At 28.2% G+C, this 20,602-nt stretch overlaps 2 protein-coding genes across 2 annotated transcripts; both read left to right on the forward strand.

Annotated features, from left to right (window-relative positions):
- The first annotated feature begins 10,564 nt into the window (after nucleotides 1-10,564).
- Nucleotides 10,565-12,379, forward strand: LOC113852135 (glucan endo-1,3-beta-glucosidase 14). The gene is made up of 3 exons (XM_027482383.1): nucleotides 10,565-10,628; nucleotides 10,720-11,777; nucleotides 12,122-12,379. Exons 1-3 carry the CDS (start codon nucleotides 10,565-10,567, stop codon nucleotides 12,194-12,196), a joined length of 1,197 nt encoding a protein of 398 aa, XP_027338184.1. The 3' UTR covers nucleotides 12,197-12,379.
- A 4,845-nt stretch (nucleotides 12,380-17,224) lies between these two features.
- On the forward strand, nucleotides 17,225-20,353 carry LOC113852926 (pentatricopeptide repeat-containing protein At1g26900, mitochondrial). The gene has a single exon (XM_027483327.1). It carries the CDS (start codon nucleotides 17,328-17,330, stop codon nucleotides 19,077-19,079), a length of 1,752 nt encoding a protein of 583 aa, XP_027339128.1. The 5' UTR covers nucleotides 17,225-17,327; the 3' UTR covers nucleotides 19,080-20,353.
- Nucleotides 20,354-20,602: the final 249 nt, after the last annotated feature.

A 20,602-nucleotide genomic window follows, 5' to 3' on the forward strand; every position in this document is an offset into this window, starting at 1 on the left:
TTTGTTAGGGTGATTGTCTGATTCGAACACGATTCTTGTGGGAGAGAACATGAACACTTGTTTTCATTCCATTAATTTGACCACCTCTTTTGGCCAAACTGAACCAATTCAATGAAAATTACCAGAAGGAGGCTTTGTGACCATGCATATATATATATATATTACTGAAACCTATGGATGAACCCAGAAAAGTTCCAAACAACTTGCCGACCAGACAAGATTTCTGAGCAATGACACGCACATATCCCACTACTTTCTGTTGATTTAGATCTAACATATTAAGACATTTCAACCAGAAAAAATTGTACCTTCCAACTCATATACAGGTAGACTTCTCATTCTGCCCCCTGCTTTCAGCTCAAAGTTTTTTGGAAGGTATATATCATTCATAAATAATACCAATTCAGGGAAAGTAATGTTTTATAATTATCATTGTCGACATATATAGTCCAAATTTTCTGTATGTGACTTAGAAATTAAGGATCTAATTCCTTTTTGAATAAAATATATGTATATTTAATGATCCAGTGTATTAGAGATATCTGAGGTTGTTTGTCTGACTTGAATCTTTTTAGTCAATTACGAAGGCTTCGGTGATATTATTAATTATATATGATTTTTCATTAGTAAAGAGTAGTTGATACTATTAATTATTAGGTTCTAAATTAAATCTTCTTTAGCAGTAGCCATTCAAAACTTCTCAACTTTATACTTTTCATGTAGGGTTATGTGTCAAACTAAAACGTTGATGGTGTTTTAAGCATCTCTTTTCAAAACGGTTCAGGTTTTATTTTCTATTTCTTTTTGGCCTAAGATTCCTCCAGTTTTATTTTCGATTCAATGACATTGACACATACAGGATAGGATGTCAGGGGGGTTTTAAGATTGCTAACATATGATAGATACACTTCAGAACGAGGGGTAAGAAAAATCATAGCTAGTAGCCAATGTGTTTCTAAATTTGTGAAAGGATTTTATTATTTATTTATTCATTTATTAGTATTATTATTATCATCTTTATTATTATTATTATTATTATTATTATGAAATGTAGAAATCCATTTATAAGTTACTTTTTTCTTCTGTTTACTAATTGTTTAATTAAATTCCGTGTACATTCCTTCGATCTTGCGCAATTAGGCTTGGTTTAAGCTGTTAATTAGTCTATCTTAATTTATTGTAACTTGATCAAATTAAGAAAAAACATATATTTTTTAATTGTAACAGTATGGTCTAAGAGTCTAAATATTGATTTCTATGTTGGGACTTTCCTCTTTTTATACTAAAAAGAACATTAATAAAGTTATTAATTTAGATAAATATTTTGTTCGCATGCAAGTTTAAAGGATGACGTAATGATTAAATGCTGTCTTAAATTTTCAGATTTGAATATTGGAAATATTACGAATCAAAAGAAAAATATGTCCTAAATGCAGGAAATTGATGCAGGGATAACGCGAAACGCTTATCAATGAAAATAGATCTTTTACTTAAATTTTAAATTCTGGGTAATATCTAATGCTACTGTTCCACAGTGATTGTTCTGAAACTCTATCTCTGCTCACAATCTTCTTTTTTATTCTTTTTTATACTTCTCTTAGCCTCTCTACCAACATCGTCCCATATGTTATCCAATTGGGAAATCATTTTAGGATGGTGTTGATGTTGATGGATACTTCGGAAATAACCTTAAATGCTATTTTTTAATATATTTGTCAGTGAGAGGGACAAAAGAGAGGAAATTAGAGAGAGATATTCAAATGACTCGTAGGTAATAAAAAACGTGCATAGTCTGACTTCAATTATTTTTCGATTATTTATAATTGATTATATGCATTTTTTCAGTTATTCAAACAACACTCCTAAGTAATCCAATTAATCAAACATCTTAACAATTAGAAGGGTATTTCAATTCCTTAAAGTTTGGTTTAGAAATTAGTTTTAAAGAAAAAATAAAGAAAAAGAAGACCTATTTAGTAACAAATCTTGTATTGAAATTCTTCTTCTCTCTTGAAACTTTTTTCTTTTCTTTTTCTTCAAACTCTCAAATAAAATCTAAAAGCTTTGTCACACTAATAATTCAAAAATCATGACATATGTGTGCCGTATTTGTATCTCACACAGGTGAGATACACTTGCATTTCTATTCATTACATATTGTGTTTATTTATTGATTTTGACCTTTGTGATACTTATGTTATTTAATTATTAATATAATGTTTTTATATTTTATAGATTTTTAAGATATTTTTTATTTATAGAAAATTTATTTTTATTTTTAGACAGTTATTATTTAACTAAAATTTGTTCAATTATTATAATATATTTAATATTACATGCATAAATATAAATATATTTTACTTAATATAGATTGTTGTACCTGTATCTTAATATTTTAAAATTTTATGGTATTTACATGTAGTCAAAAGTATTTAGGGGGATAACATATGTATCATATCATATTCAATGTTTGTATTTGAATTCGTGCAAAATAGTTTATGAGTTGAAAAGAGATCAAATGAAAAAGTTTAAAAGATAAAGAAATAAAAAGAAGAGAAGGAAGAATAATGAGAGTTAATATAAAAATTTTAAATTAAAAAACTTTAAAATATAGATTTAGGGCAATTTTAAAGGGTTTATAAAATTTTATTCTTATTTTAAAATTCTCAAACAGTAATTATCATTTGAAGAATACTTTGATGTTCAAATTGAAGAATATTTCCATAGAGTAATGATATAGGAAGACTGACTTATCTTTTGGAGAGTCTAGTCTTTTATATTTATAGGTATAAACGTGTCATAATTTTAAAACAAGAAAATATGATAACGTAATTTAAGTTTCTTCTTACGTTAAGATATTGTAATTTGTATTATTTTTAATGATAATTATAATTGTTTCTAAGTTTAATTTGTAATTTAAACTTTGATTTTTAGTTTAGATAATATATATCATGCTTAAAAAATTAAGAAGATATTTTATTTAATTTATACATGAATTTTATGTCTTTTATACATGAAATAATTATAATAATTAATATTATATTAAATATGTATAATAAATAATGGGAGTTAATAATTTATCTTAAAAGAATATAAATATTTTTTAATTTTTAAGATATTATAATAATTATAATCATGCATTTGAGTAGAGTATAAAATGTCTTTTCAAATTTATAAGTATGATAATAAGCACTCACGTAAAATTCAAATAAATAAGTAATAATTTTTTAAATATTTAATATAATTGTATATTTAAAATTCAAACTCAAAGCTGTTAATTAAGTTAAAATAATTTTATATTAATGGATTTACATACTTATGTAAATTAAAAAAATTATTTAAAAATGAAATATTTATAATTTGAAAAACAAACCTCCCTTAAAAGCCACTTTATGATTGATTAAAGACAATCCTTTAAGTTAATTATATATATTTAAAGTAGCCATTTAATTAGTACTACGACATTAATATCATGGTTGATGTTATTTTTTTAAAAGCTGTATTTAGTAACTTGTTCTTTTAAATATTTTTAATAATTTATTTATTTATTCATTTTAATATAACGTTAATAGAGTTATCATATGATCTTATTCTATTTTTATCTTTTGAATATTTGAAAAAAAAAACTTAAAATATTCAAATATAAAAATCACATATTCAAAATGTTATTTACCATAATAATAATAACTATAATATTACATTTTATATTACATAAAATAAATTTACTGATATAATATCATATTATATGAATATTTAAATTAAAAATTTTAATTCTATAACTTTCATAAATTAGTTTTGCTTTATTATTCATCATTTTGGATCTTATTTTTTATTTGATTTCAATTTTTAAAGAGATATTATCCCATTTGTGTACATATTTTTATGTGTGTTATTGGTAATCTATAATCATGAAATTTTTTAAGAGAATTTAATAAAAGTTAAATTGTAAATTTTGTTCATATAATTAACTCTCTTTTTTGTTTTAGTTGCTATAAGAAAAATATATTTTTAGTTTTTGTATATATAAAATTTCATATATTAGTCTCCACCATGTATTGATGTTGCATCTCGGTGTTAGGATATTTTCGTATAGAGATTAAAATATATATATATCTTATATCTAGAAAGTTCTATAAGTAAAAATTAAAATAAAGTACAAGTATAATAATTTTTAAAAAGTGACAATATATAAGGTCTAAAATTAAACTATTTTAATTTTGATAAATAACAAATTTGAACTATAAACAAACATTTTATATGAGGAAAAAAGTAAAATAAATTTATATATAAAAAATAAAATAATATTAAGTTCAAAGATTATAATGATCATATTTGTTTGTGATTATATTCAAAACAATATTCAATTTTTCTCATCTTACTTATATTTTTTAAATTTTATTTAAGAAAAATAAAAGTCATACGTACTACAAGTTTTTACATAAAAAAATTATAAAATATTAATAAAGTAGTTAATGATTATCAAATTTTTTGTTGTTAACTGTGAATTGTAACTAATAATACTCCTATACTTCATATCCAATGTTTTTCTCATAATTAGAAATATGCTTTCAATTTTACATTTCGTTAAATTTGTTTTGTAGCATCACCTTTTTACAATTTTTAAAGATATTATAATTTAATATTTATATTTTTAATTTAAATTTATATAATAATTTTAGAACAATAATGATTTGATTAATTTAATTTTTATAAAAAAAGAGATAAATTCAAAATTTAAACATGCCCAAGTTAAAACTTGACATCGAAAGAATCAATTTCCAAATTTCTACCTCTCTTAATTAGGGATAACAATAGGTAGAGTATGGGTAGGGTACTATACTACTCATCCTTATACCCACGTTTTAAAAAAATACTCGTACCCGATCCCATACCCGCGTGGATATGAACATTAATTATGGTACCCGTACCCTCTGGGTACCCGCATATCCATCTTATACCCATTACCCGCATTTTTTTTAGAAAAATATGTTTATATAATTTCACATAAGTAGTATAATAATACAAAAATTTAATATGTAGTTACCGAACAAGGTACAAACATAGATAAAAATCAAATATTTAAAGGTTATAAATGCTAAATGTATCTTAATATAATAATTTTTTAAACTAAAATTCTTAGAAATAATAAACGAAACTAAACACCAAAGTTATTTGTCAGTGATAACCTTATTTTATGTGAGATTTGATCTATTGGCAATGTCAGAGTAACAACGAAATAGATCTGTACAATGGTTATCTTTCGTGTGGGATCACTTGGTGACCTCTTGTGACGGCATTGACAACAAACTCTAATGAATAATATTTCATAATTGTTAAGTTTTAATGAAACAGACATTGAGAATGAGAATAGAGTTAGAGTAAAGAAGTTCAATACTAACAATAAAAAGTAGATACATAATTTTTTTTTTTAACTTTTGAATTTGAAATTATAAGAAAAATAATAGATTTAATTAAAATAATATAATATAATTAATATATATATATATATATATATATATATTAATATTAGTATTTTTAACTCATATACTATACGAAAGTATTTTATCAAAAATATAAATTTTTAAAAAATTATTTTAATGAATTAAATATTTATAATATATATAAATTTTAAAAGAAAGAATTTGAATAAAAGATAAATGGTCACAATAAAATTTTATAATAAAGAAATATACATGTATATTAAAAAATTATACTTTTTTATCTAAAAAAATTAACAATAATTTTTTATATTTATATCTTTTCAAAAACTTCTTTGAACGTAAATAAATAGTAAGAATAATATTATTTAGATTCAATAGATTATAGTTGTGCTTATAATACATATGTTGCATAGAAAAATATTATTTTAAATTAAAATATAAAAAATAAAATTGAAATATTATTAATAAATAATAAATTTACAGTCATAGTAGGTGATTGTAAAATTTATAAAATATTTACAATATATTTATTATTTATCATTCGCTTTATGATTTAAACATCAATATGATTTTATTAACAAAAATATTTGTGTGAAAAATATTTTATAAGTGTCATATATAAATAATATTTAAAAAAAATCAATTTCATATTAACTATGTAATAATTAAATTGTATTAGCCTAATTAAATGATATAAAATAGTAAATAAATTTTTCTATTAAAACTATAAATCAAAATAATTTTTTTAGTTTACTTTATTATTAAATATATTTTTATATTAATCTTATATAACTTCACATAAGTAATATAATAATACAAAAATTCAATGTATAATTGTAGAATAAAGTTCAAGCATATATATATATATATATATATATATATATATATATATATATATATATATATATATATATATATATATATATATGCAGGTATGGGGCGAGGTGAGTACTTAGACACCCATACCCGCACCCATCCTTATTAAAATTTACGAGTTTTTACCCACACCCATACTCGTACACATATAGCGAGTAAATACCCTATCCATTGTGGATAAATTTTGCGGGTATCTATCGAGTACTTTACCTATTGTCATCTCTACTCTTAATTTGACAAAATGGATCTTAAAAAATTTAGTATATTTATCTGAATATTTAATTTTTAAATACTAGAAAATCGGTCATTTTCTTAAAATAAACTAGAATTTGATTCAATATGTTTGTTTCACTAACAAAGTTAATAAATTAAATTTATCAGTAAAAAATAAGAAATAAATTCGACTACAAAATAGGAGATATAATAAAAAGATAAATAGAAAAATAGTATGAATGACTCAATTTCCATTGCTATAAAGTTTATATTTATTATAGTTGTAAAACAAGATTGCTAGTGTTGAACTTTCCAAACTGGCATCTAAGTTAAAAGCAGATGTATCCCAAAAGTTTGTATTCCTTTAGCATCTCGTTGATTGATGAATGATTAGATATAAAGCATAAACAAGAGAATAAACGATGTGCATGAATATTCTCTTCTCCAAGACTTAATTTCTGCTATTGCATTTGCTTTCGTCGGTGATTCTTACATATATTCATTTCTTTTTCTTTATTAGATTTCATCTGAAGTTATATTGGATCTGCAAGATGTTAGCTTTTGTCACTTCCTTTGATATGCAATAAGAAATAGATAAGCTACAGTATGATTCTCAATCGATAATTAATAAATAAAATGCTAGTTCCATAACCATTAAGAAATTGTACAGAATCTATATAATGATAATTAACGTGACATGTCTTTAAATGCGTGTAATGGTATCTGTAAATAATAATATACTTTTTAATTTTAAAATTTATAAAAAGTACAATAAAAATAGATTTATTTATATTTTAAAAAAATTAAAAAATCTGTTTTACGTAAAAGTCATTAGTTACTTAATTTCTAGAAATGCATGAAAAAATATATTTGTATATTGCATTACCTCAAAATATGCTCTTTCCACTGACACCTGAAAGAGTAAAGCATTCCCACCTCCCTTAAACATTACCTTTTAAAGAGTCAATTTAAAAAATTATGACTTAAATTGCACTTGTTTGGCAATGCAATAAAAGATTAAATTAATAAACAATATAAATGTATAGTTGAATTAAAACCAGACCCGAAGATATCTCTGTAAATAAAAAACTTAAACTTTCTCTTAGAGCAACAGGTGATACATGATTTTTTATTTTTAATTAATTGGCTTAATGACCCTTTAATTATGAATAATGATTACCATGAACTAGAGTCCTATAAATTTTAATTGAAGAGCGTTATTAGCGCTTAACAACAACCCTACCCAATATTTAAAATTTTTGGATTGGTTCGAGTTATCAAATCAGTTCGAATAAACCTCATGAAATTTTATTCTTCCTTGTTGTTTTGTTAAATGTGCATGTGGATATATTTTTTTAAAAATCTCCATCACATGATTTTAAGATTTGTAAAAGTTATTTAAAAAAATGAGAAGATTACTAATTTTTTTCTTGTTTTTCATTCTAACTCACTTAATTATCATAAAGTTTGAATTATAATAACTTTCATAGCAAGAATCTTCGAAAGCAGTGGCGTGTTGATTATAAGGAGACCGACAAAAAAAAAAAAGTTTAAGTTAAAAGGAAAGGATGAATATGGATTCAAACTAAAGTAGTGAGTTTGATAATTAATTGGTGATTATAACTTAAATTGAGATTGAATTAGATAGCATAATAAAGACCACTGAGCGAATTCTAATCTAAACCATTATTGATCTATTAATCACTCATTTATTGTTATTGAGTCAAAAGTTACTATATTACTAAGTTTCTGCATACAGTGTATGTAATTTTTCTACAATGAGAACACTACATCATTAATCCAAAGGTTAGTTTAACCAGAGATTAATTTACTAATTAACAGTTGGGCTCAGTTATTAAGAAAGACGCTCTTATTCACTTTGTTACTTAACAGTGACTAATGAGCGTGTCAATTTTGGATATTATTACATGTATAATTAGTTTAATTTCAGCTTGATTTTGTTTACTCAAAACTGAATCAATATAACATAACACCAAGGATTGATTTTTCATTTCAATTTTCATCCAACCTGATCAAGTAACTCATTGGCAACTCTCCCTTTATGTTTTTATGGCAAATGCCACATTAGTTAAAAAAAAAAATACAAATAAAAAGCATTTTTATTAAATATTTAATAATGTATGTTTTTCATAATTTTAAAAAATAGTTATTAATTTTTCACTAATATTTTAACACCAGGCCACAAATTCTTGTATTTATTTATTTGTTACTACATTCATTTCTATTTCGAACTATTTGCATAATCACCCTTCTGTTTTAGTTTAAGGCCGAAAGTGTAGTGATTATTATATATATATTTGTGTGTGTATGTGTGTTAGTTATAGGAGAAATTACGATTTCGACACGTATATGTTTGTTAATTAATGATCTATATGTGGATGGTTGTGCTTTTCTTTAAGGGAATTTCCACGTTTTTTTTTAAATACGAAACTAATCATATTATCATCTATTTATATATATGTCAATATATTATTAAAATATTTTAAATTTTGTGATAATTGGTATATATAGTTTTTAAATCATTTTAATGAAAATAATTTTTTACAATAAAATAGAGAAACCAAAAAAAATTGAAGTATAAGACAGAATAATTAATGTGATTAGAAAATATAGATACAAAAATATATTATAGAAAGAGTTAGATGAATGATATATTGTTTCAATAACGTTATAATATAAAATACAATTAAATTTTAATAAAATATAATATTGTTGATATTATCATCTAATTATAAATTATCAGGTAATTTAACATTAAGTTTTATATTCGAACCTGATTATGTGAAAATTTCTTTTAGACTAATAGTAAAAAAATTTGAATAGAAATTAGTCTTGTGCTTTTTATATCTAAAAACATACTATAGTCTTTTACCTAAGACAAAGAAAAACATATCATATGATTAAACATATAAATTTTTGTAATAATTACTTCAAAAGTTGTACCGACAATTATTTTTAATTGATTGTTAGTATAAAATATTTTATAGTAAGAATACATGAAAATTAAATCAAATAAAAATATTAATATAATTTTCAAACATAAATCAAAACGAAAGTTAAAATATTGAGATAGTTTGGCGCTAAAAGTCACAACTAAAACCCCTCACGTCTTAAGCGATACATCGACGACAACTATAAGCTAACTCTCGAATCATGAGAAAAACTTTCAACGTTGTATTAACGTACGAAAATTCAGCATTATGTGGATGTCATCAAAATTCCTAATGGATATCTGAAGTCAGACACATGATCTATGCTTTTGCAAGAAAATGATACATTTTACATGGAGAAGTGATTGTATACTGCGCAGAAAAGGGTCCATTTGCATAAAATTGCTGAAAATTTTGATCATGGAGAGCATCTCCAAGTCAAAAAGGATCAGATCCAGCATACCTATTTGCCTTTTCACACAAAAGCACTATATCTACAAGGCTCCTTAGTCCCACCCTATAAGAGTGGTGTAATAAACAAGTACATATTATATGCTGATATATATAATATAATTTGGTTTAAAATATGGAATCTCTCATCATTAAGGTGGACTAATTTTGGGATTTCACCTTACCTCAAATTTTGGGATCTTGCAATGACTTGCCTAAGAGGCTCTAATATTTAACCATCGAGTAGGATTTCTCTTTGCTTTTGATTGAAGAAAGTGGCTAAAAGGGTATTGAGGTCAAAAGGGAAATTGGAAGTTGGCGTGGGTTGGAAAGAGACAACCCAGTCCAAAAGAATGCAGTGTTAAGAATATATAAATAAGGAAACCAAGCCAATTGAAAAGAGGCCCCAAGGGGGTAATATAGCAAATGCAATACTGCTAAGGCAAGCTAAGACCCTCTAACGAACCAAACACAAATCCTCTCATTTACCTTGTCTCTCTCTATCTCCAAAATATTCAAACAAGAAAAGAAAGGAATTCCATTTCCACACCATATAATAGCTCTATATCTATTCCATCCTCCCTCCTTGCCATTTTGGAACTCTACAATCCTTTAGTCTCTTCCTTGGTCACAATGGCAACATGCATCCAAACAATGGTTATTGGCTATATTTATCTTGCATTATTTCTCTCTTCAGGTACCTTGTTTGTTCTGTTCCGTTTTTTTTTTCCTATGTTTGAGCACTATTATTTAGTTGTACTAACATTTCATTGATTGTTGAATAATAGATATTGGATTTTTCCGAGGTGTTGAATCATTTGGCATCAACTATGGCCAGGTGGCTAACAATTTGCCTTCACCAGACAAAGTCCTTGAATTGTTGAGCACCCTTAACCTGACAAAAACAAGAATTTATGACACCAATCCACAGATTCTGAGTGCTTTTGCTAGTTCAAACATTGAAATAATTGTGACAGTGGAGAATGAAATACTAAGCCAGTTAGATGATCCACAACAAGCACTTCAGTGGGTAAACAACCGCGTCAGACCATATCTACCTAACACAAAAATCACTGGGATTCAAGTTGGGAATGAGGTCTTCACTGATGATGACACCACTCTTATTCAACATCTTGTGCCAGCAGTAGTTAACATTCATAATGCTCTTGCTCAGTTAGGCTACTCTAACATCCAAGTTTCAACACCGAGTTCCTTAGCAGTGCTTGATCAATCTTACCCTCCTTCAGCTGGCAGTTTCAAAAGTGAGATATCTGGGATCATGTACCAGTTTTTGAGCTTCTTGTCAACCTCTAAGGCTCCTTTTTGGATCAATGCATACCCTTACTTTGCTTACAAGGATGATCCTAATGGGATTCCTTTGGACTATGTGTTGTTCAATCCTAATGCAGGAATGGTTGACCCCTATTCCAATCTACACTATGATAACATGCTTTATGCTATGGTAGATGCTGTTTCATTTGCCATTGCTAAAATGGGTTTCAAAGGGATTGAGGTAAGGGTCTCTGAGACTGGTTGGCCATCAAAAGGAGACCTTGATGAGGCTGGTGCCACACCACAGAATGCTGCAACTTACAATAGGAATTTGTTGAGAAGGCAAATGGCAAATCAAGGGACACCCCTCAATCCTAGAATGAGGTTGGAAGTGTACTTGTTTGCGTTGTTCAATGAAGATTTGAAGCCTGGACCAACCTCAGAAAGAAACTATGGTCTCTTTAGACCTGATGAATCTATGACTTACAATGTTGGCTTGTCTGCTCTTTCAACCTCATCACCATCAACTTCCTCGGCTTCATTTTCTCTTGCCTCCTCTGGCTCTAGGATTAAGGTAAAACCGTTGATTTTATATATAAAGCTCTTTTACATCACTATAATAGTTATTTAGCTTATAATGCCGAACATATATGAGAGAGAGAGAGAGAGAGAGAGAGAGAGAGCTACAATAATACACAATTTCTCTCTGTGTATAACTGTATATTTATGTAAAGATGGATATATGTGTAATTTACAGATTGACTCATTTGTAAAACTTACATTTTACGGAAATATTTTCAAGTATTTTATCTTGTTGTTTTTATATAGGTAGGTAGTATATAATGACCAATTTCAATAAATTATCTTCCATGATACATTTTGCTCCTTCAGTTTAAACCAAAATTTACAATGAAACAGGTAGCACCTAGGGAATACAAAAGCCTGGTACATTGGATGCTTGTATTTATGTTGATTTCAACCCTTTATGGGTGAAGAATATCCCTACACAGTGGAATTCATGTCAATACAGTTAAGTACAGTTGGGATTTACTTCCTTCAAGTGGCTAAAAAGAGATGCAGCTATTAATCAATGACATTCTGGAATCCCAAGTTTGAACATAAAAGGTATCCTATTTTGCAAAAATAGATACCAACACACTTTCCAAACAATTGGGCTTCAAGATCAGCAATAGAGCACAGAAAGAAAGGAATTCAACTGGAGGAATGGAAGATTACCAAACGTCTTAATCAAGCGGCTATAGTTACATCCACTTACCCCACCATTAGTCACACTCTAGCAACATGCATGTGGCGGTGACGTGAAACTGAGCTGATTTTAGGTAGACAAGGGACAAAAGCCACCTCATTCTTTCAATGCAAGATGTTGCAGAAGATTAAATTCTAGTTTCAGTTTAATTGCTTTGATTATCAAATACGAAATATATGCTGTATGTTGATCATTATGTAAAGTTAATTTCTCTTTTGTTTGCACCCTGGACATTACTATATTCCTTAAAATGACAAGTAAAGTTATCATATTTCTTTTTTATAATTTTTGAAAATTGATAATTAAATGGTAATAGGTTTCCAACTTTATCAAGTTTAGCATGACATAACCAAAAGTAAAAACTTGCTAATTTTTTATTTCATCAATCTAAATAAGAATAAAGAGGGTAGCCGTATCCGCTTTATGCATCAAAAGTACTAAAGGCTAGCCAAGTAACCATCTCTGGGGCTCCGCCTCATGCAATATGCATCACCTTATTGGGTGTTAAGAAATGCTGTCCATTTGGGAAGGTGGAATCCATGACCGATTCTATTTCTATGTAAAATTATAATATGACCCAAAATTATTTTTTGGATAAATTTTTAAAGAGGCACAATTTTTAAGATTACCTTTTGGGATCTTAAGTATGCTAGCCTACAGTATAAAGTTCGACAAAAAAAGGTTATAATGTAACTCTAATTATTGTAATACACAAAGATAAGGCTTTGTTTGGTTCTTTCTATTATCCTGAAGCAGACAATGGGGCGGTCATGCTTTATTCCTTTGCCAAATAACGAGGGTCATTGCCGCCCTTTTCCCAAAGGTGCCTTTATCAATGGTTTATTTGCTTAATTAATTTCCTTCTCTCTTGAGACCTTCTATTTTATAGCCTTAAAGAGGGATTTCCAAACCAAAGCCTTATATGAGAAAGTGATGGGATTGGTCTAGCTCTTTGACATCAGCTAACGTGGCGCACATGAACCCCTCAAATTCTGAAGCAGACCCCCAACCCCAAATTTAGTATTTCCTCTTTTCTTTTTGGGGCATAAAATACAAGGGCAATTTTCAAAGAATCCAACAAGAATATTTGTGTTCTCTTATCATAGAGGTTTTTCATTAAAATTTTTAGGAAGACAAAGATAGTGTTTCATTTTAAAGTAGAAAAAGTCGTTAAATTTTTTCTAAAAATTGTCGAATTTTTTTCCCGATCATATGCATCAATTGACATGTTTATTCCAATTTGATACAAGATCTTGTGTTAAAGTTTTAATGAAAATAATTGTGTTAAATACTTAAAAGAGATAATTTTATCATATATAATAATTCTACTCACTTTAAATATAATTGTCTCAGAACTTGAAATCATTTAAAATTTTCTCATTCTAAAGAGAAGAATAAAATTTCAAATTTATAATCTACAAGATCATGGACTAATAATAAAGTGTGAACCTTCTGATTTGAAACTATTTCCTGGGACAAGTGATGTGGCAACGTTTGGGTCTTCTAGTGATCTAATTGAAGTATAATAAGACGTATCCGAAGCAATGGGTCCCATAGCATACAACTTCAGCATGTGAAGTGCTCACCTAGTATAATAGACCTTGAAAAAATGTGATCCTTGTATTCTAAAGGCTATGCCATTTCTTCAGAGTCTCTTTCTTTTGCCAAGTTGCTAACACATCGATTCACAGCTCAATTATACTGAACAATAACTCATAAGTGAATTTGTTTGTCTATTTTCTATGTTCGTGATATGTTTTCTATTATTTGTGATCTCTTGAACTGTAGTCTTATACAGCGCTAGATCAATCTATTACCTTTTAGAACTTCAACATGGCCATGCTCAAATTTTGGGGGGCATTGGTGATAAATTTGTCATAATCATTTAAAAACTTGAAACGTGCAGTAGCTTTCAAACATTGACTTAAAAGATGGACAAGCTGAAACCTTTTCCATTCTTTTCCTTATCGAAAATGTGCAATTAATGATACAAAAAAGTGCAGTGTATCATGTTTTCAGCGTCTGCAGCACTCTAATATAGTAGAAGTGTCTCAATTACCTTTACTGTGAATGTTTTGAAAAACAGAAACTAAAGTCATGATTTATAGTCATGCTAACCAGTGCTTTAAGAATATTGGTTAATGAATTAATAAATAACGATTTTTATTAAAAATTGCATTAAGATGTATTAAAAAATTTTAAAATGAGTACACTGTTAGAGTTGTAATTTCTCAACAAGTACCTTAAGGACCCTTGTTAATTTTTTTTATGATTTAACACTAGTTCTTGGGAATAATTAGTAACATCAATTATCGTACAAGTAACTACAAAGCGAAGTTGCAAACTGCGTGTGGTGTGGATAATCTACCCATTTTCTAAAATTGTATTGCATAGCGTTACAACTTTATATTTTTTCTACTATTTGTCAAGTTCATACCTCGCTGGTTCTTTGATCCTTGTCCTTCCACGTTCTTTTAATCAGTAACCATCCACTTAGCAAACATCATATGAGAAAAATATTGTTGCAGAATCATATTTTTCTTCAGAGTGAGAAGCATCTATGAGCAGTAGTAAAATAGTGAAATACCATTACTAGAATAATGAACTGTTCAATTTCTATGTAGGAAACTAATCTAAACTTGAAGCTTTCTATTTCTAAAACAATTCATAGTACAGATAAGCATAACTACAAAATCTCTCGATTCTCTTTCTGCTTCCACGCCCCTCCTCTGTTGGGCTTCTCCCAAAAGGCCCATTCCTTGTCAAAACCCGTAACGAATTTTCACATTCTCCTCCCCCAACAACCATAAAATAAAATAAAATAAATGTTTAATAAATTTTATTAATCTGACAAAAAATGTTTTATTAAGAATTTCTAATTATTTTTAAAAATTAAAGATAAATGTACTGAATATATAAAATTAATATTTTTATCTTATAATTTTATTTCATCATCTAATTTTATCTTTTAGTTAAATTTAATTCTTTATTTTATTTTAATCTTTAAATTTTTTGACATTAACCAAATAATTATTTTTTCGCTAACAATGTTTGACTATATCAATAAAATAATTAATTAATAATAACAATAACAAAAATAATTAAAAAAATAAATATAAATAATACAAAAAAGACTTAAAGTATATTTAAATAATAATTTAATTAAAATTAAATTCTCATTTTAATCTCTAAGATAGTAATAATAAGTATTTAATCTTTAAAATTTTAAAAATATCACATTAATCATTTTATTTGTTTCTATTTATCATTTTATTTCTTTGAGTCAATGTATAGTAATATATTGCTACCATATCATTTTGGTAAAAATGATATTGTATATGATGTGATATATATTTTTAAGGTATTTTAGTCATTGATATTATCATTTGTCAATCATTTTAGTTTCTAATTCTTAAAATATTTTATATTCCACTATTTCTGCTTTAGCATTATTATCTTCAACTATCTTCTTATTTTATTTGCCAACAACTTTATTGCTACCATTTATTACTTCTCAAATGTTTAAAATTTTGATAATTTTTCTTGTTATCTTTACTAGTTTTCTTCTAAAATACATACATTTCAAACTTAAATTGATTTTTCTAACAAACTAAAAAGAAAAGTGTCCACTTTCATTACCATTAACTTCAAAATTTTAAATTTCTCATTGTTTATGTTTTAGTTCTCCAAGTTGTAGAATGTGGAACTTGCATAGGATTGACGCCAATAATTAATTGCATTTTCTAGAAAAAAGAGTAAAACTTTTGAAATTTGTTTAATGTTATTTTGACAATTTTGTGATAGGCAAAAAAGAGTTCTTCATCTTCTGTGAAATGTTGCTATTAGATTAGGAAAATGTTAAATTTTGTGAAAAAAAGACTAAATGTTAAATGGAAGTGTTGATAATGAGTGGAAACATAGAAAAATGAAAAAAAGTGATGGAAAGAAAAAGGTAAGTAGATAACACAAATAATAGAAGAGAAAGAAAGTGTTGAATGATAGTGACAAAGTTACTAGTAGAGATCACAAATGATGGTCTATAATGATAATTTCTTACAATAATAATGTTAAAAAAGAACAAAAAATAATAAATAAATGAAAGATTTTAATATTTAAATACTAGAATGTGTGATATATCAATTCCAATGATTAAAATGCTAAAAAAAATATTATATAAAGTCATTTTTATTATACAATTAATCATATGTGTTACTTAATATAACATGTTAACGTTATGTTACCTATGTTAATGATGTATGACTAAAATAATATATGAAAATAAAAATCAAGAATTAATGTAATATTTTTAAAATTTTAAAAAATAAAATATCTAGCATTTATTATCTCAAAAACTAAAGTAAAAAATTTAGTCATTTAATTAATTATTTATTTAATAATTTTTATCATAAAAAAATTTACATGGTATAATTTATTTACATAAGTTGAAAAAATTAATTATGAGCTATGTAAAAAAATTTATTTAATAAGTTAAAAAATTACGTAATATTTGTGAACGTATTATTAGTTGACACATTTTTAAATATTTAAAAAATTATAAGAAAAGAAAATAAAATAAATAAAAGATTAAATTGAAATAAAAATTAAAGGTAAAAATAAAAATAAAAATAAAATAAATAGAAGACAAAATTAAAATTAAAATTGAAACATTGACTCATGTTTAAAAGTTCTAATTTTGTTTCTGTTAAATCATTTCCGTATTTTTGTTGGGTAGCGTGTTTATACTTATCATTAACCGCTGGTGGATGTTTACCTTTTCCCGGTGAAATTTGTTGTGTTTCCGGCGAAGGAGTGTGTCGTGTCTGGGCCGTTATCGCCGGCGAAGAGAGTTTCTTATTAATGACTTTCGGTAACAAGTCATTATGGCTAAGGCACGCACATTACACTGCAAAAACCTTCTCTTTGGATCACAACCTCACTCTTGCATTGAAATCGTGCAAAACCACCTTCGAAATCCGTCAAATTCATGGATACATGATTAAGACCTCTCTCAACAACGTTGATTTCACTCTCAGCAAACTCCTCGCAGCTTCAATCATAGATATCCACTATGCAGTCTCCATTTTTACTCATATTCAAAACCCAAATCTTTTCATGTTCAACACAATGCTCAGAGGCTATTCTATCAGCAATTTCCCCGACAAAGCTTTTCCCCTTTTCAATCAATTGAGGAACCGTGGAATTATATTGGATCAATTTTCTTTCATCACGGTGCTCAAAGCTTGTGCTCGAGTTTCAGAGGTTGGGTTTGGGCTAGGGATTCATGGGATTTTAGTGAGATCTGGGAATAGGGTTTTTGTTGATGTGAAGAATGTCCTTTTGCATTTTTATTGTGTTTGCAAGAGAATTGAAGATGCCCGTAAGCTTTTTGATGAATTTCCTCAAGGAAATGACTTGGTTTCTTGGAACACTTTGATGGGTGGGTGTCTTCTTGTTTCACAGCCTTGTTTGGTTTTTGGATTGTTCTGTAAGATGTGTTGGATTGGGCTTGGAGCTAGTTTTACCACTGTTTTGAATCTTTTGTCAGCAGCTAGCGACATAGGGAACTTTGTTGTGGGGAAGTCTCTCCATGGATACTGTATTCGAATTGGATTTAGTTCTAGGTTGAATGTTCTTACTGCGTTGATTGATCTCTATGCAAAAACGGGTCATATATGTTTGGCACGTAAAGTTTTTTATGGCATTGCTGAAAAGGATGTTGTCGTGTGGAACTGTTTGATAGGGAATTATGCAAGAAATGGCCTGGTTGGAGAAGCAATAGCTTTAATAAAGGAAATGAGTCTTCAAGGAATGAGACCTAATTCTTCTACCTTGTCAGGGCTGCTTTCAGCATGCCCTGCATCTGGATCTATACGAGCAATTCGTCACATTACTAGTTTTATTGAAGAGCAGAAACTGGAGCTGGATGCAGTTCTAGGAACAGCTCTTGTTGATATGTATGCTAAATGTGGCTTTCTAAGTGAGGCCATGAATATATTTGAGAGGATGGACGTTAAAGATGTGATAGCTTGGACAGCCATGATTTCAGGTCATGGGGTTCATGGGCAGCCAACTAATGCTCTTACGCTTTTCAATAAGATGGAAAAGGAGGGGCCTCGACCAAATGAAGTCACTTTTTTGGCGATTCTGACTGCTTGTAGTCATGGAGGACTTGTAATTGAGGGGATGGAAATTTTTAAGTGCATGGTTCAAGAATATGGCTTTTCACCACGAGTTGAGCATTATGGATGTCTTATTGATCTCTTAGGGCGAGCAGGAATGCTACTTGAAGCACATCAACTAATCAAGAGCTTGCCAATTAAGGGTGATGCTACTGCATGGCGTACACTGCTTTCTGCTTGCAGAGTCTATGGAGATGTTAAATTAGGGGAAAGTGTGAAAGACGTGCTAAATAGCATTTATACAGAGCATCCTACGGATTCGCTCCTCATTTCTAGCACTTATGCAGTTGCTGGTAGAACCCCTGATCTTAGAAGAATGCAAGAAATGAAGCTAACAAATGTTATACTAAGAAATTATGGGGTACATGAAACAGAGAGAGAAAATACGGTAAAGGAGGCTGGATTCAGTAAAGTTGAAATTGATACTTAGGAATGAGAAAACCAAAGGTTCACGAATAAGTGTAGTCTCTATTACAGAAAGTGGTGACCTCTATGGTGCAGGTGCACCAAAAACACCACGGGACATCTCTGAACACAGACTGTTTCCTCATGAAACATAGGAAGAACACATGGTAATACAATTTTGATTTTTAATGACAAATTGGTTCCGTCTGTGCATGTATGGAAAAGGTTTGTGACTTCCCAGTGAATCACACTTATGAGTTATCCTCCTAGGGAAACAAAAACTTAACCTAGCCTTCAATGAAACCCAACGAGGGAAAAACATAGCCATCAAATGTAAAGCAAGCTGAGCGGAGACACCTACACTATTTGCACGTGGGGGCTCTTACTAATTTGACCTGAGATTGTATAATTAGTTAGACCAGAGACCTTGATTACTTCCAAGGCAATCAAGTCGTGGTACGTAATTTTCCCAGCTGGGGTTTTGTCATCTTGAGAAGCTTGTTGTTTAGAGTGTGAATCCAAATGAATATGCATTTTCATCTTCAGCTGCACTCCATATATATATGTTTTAAAATTGAAATATCGTTGTTTCTACCCTTCTTTTTCTTTAACTGTTCCGTGTTCTTATGTTCTGTACATATATGCTTACAATTCAAATTAAGATAGGGTGCATAATGTTAGATAACATTAATTTAGAATGAGATGACTAATCGCATCTAATATACCACTAGTTACTAAATATATCTGAACTCAAACCAAGGTTCTTTCTGTCGTTATCTGCATGCTGATGATGCTCTAATATTTGAATATCACTTTGGCTGCAACTTCTCACCCAAGAGAATATTAATTATTTTGAAAATGCTTTGAGTGTCTGTACATGAAGGAGGAAGGGAAAGGGCCAAATACTCGGATGGAATGAAAAGGAGCCATATCATTCATCCATATTGAGGGATCCTGAAGAAAGGTATCCAGATTTGACTATGTGTCTCTTCTTGCACGGGGACAGATTATACAATCAGAACTTCCAACTGATTCAGAGATTTGATTGGTTTAGAGCAAATTTCTCATCTTTACCACTCTGATCAAGTAGTTCTCTACCTGCTTGACCTCTTGTTGTAGCAGAGTTGACTCAACATTACAAAGCCACATATTCCAAATTCTTTATTATTGATCGTTGTTAATTATTCATTTTCAGCGTAGTTTTAATTGAGAAGAGACTTTTCAGCAGCTTAGATTTTTGGTTGAGCTAACTTCTGTCACTTTGAACTAGACGAGAACATTGAGAGTATATGGGAAAGAACTTGTTCCAAGGGTTTTCTGCCTTTCTTATTTGAACATCTAATGATGAAATGGCTCCTCGTTTGTAGAAAATAAAATTATGATTTGAAATGACAATTTATTTTCAAAAATATGGTCACGAATTACTAGTTACCAAGGCTTGTAAACAAAATTTAATGAGACTCAAACTTAATAAAAATTTTAATTGAAATAATATCATTGCACAAACTACGAGGAATTGAAGGCCGAGGAATAATAACGGTTCAAAAT

Source organism: Abrus precatorius, unplaced genomic scaffold (assembly GCF_003935025.1).
Source record: "Abrus precatorius isolate BTA unplaced genomic scaffold, Abrus_2018 Scaffold10, whole genome shotgun sequence".
Lineage (NCBI taxonomy): Eukaryota > Viridiplantae > Streptophyta > Magnoliopsida > Fabales > Fabaceae > Abrus > Abrus precatorius.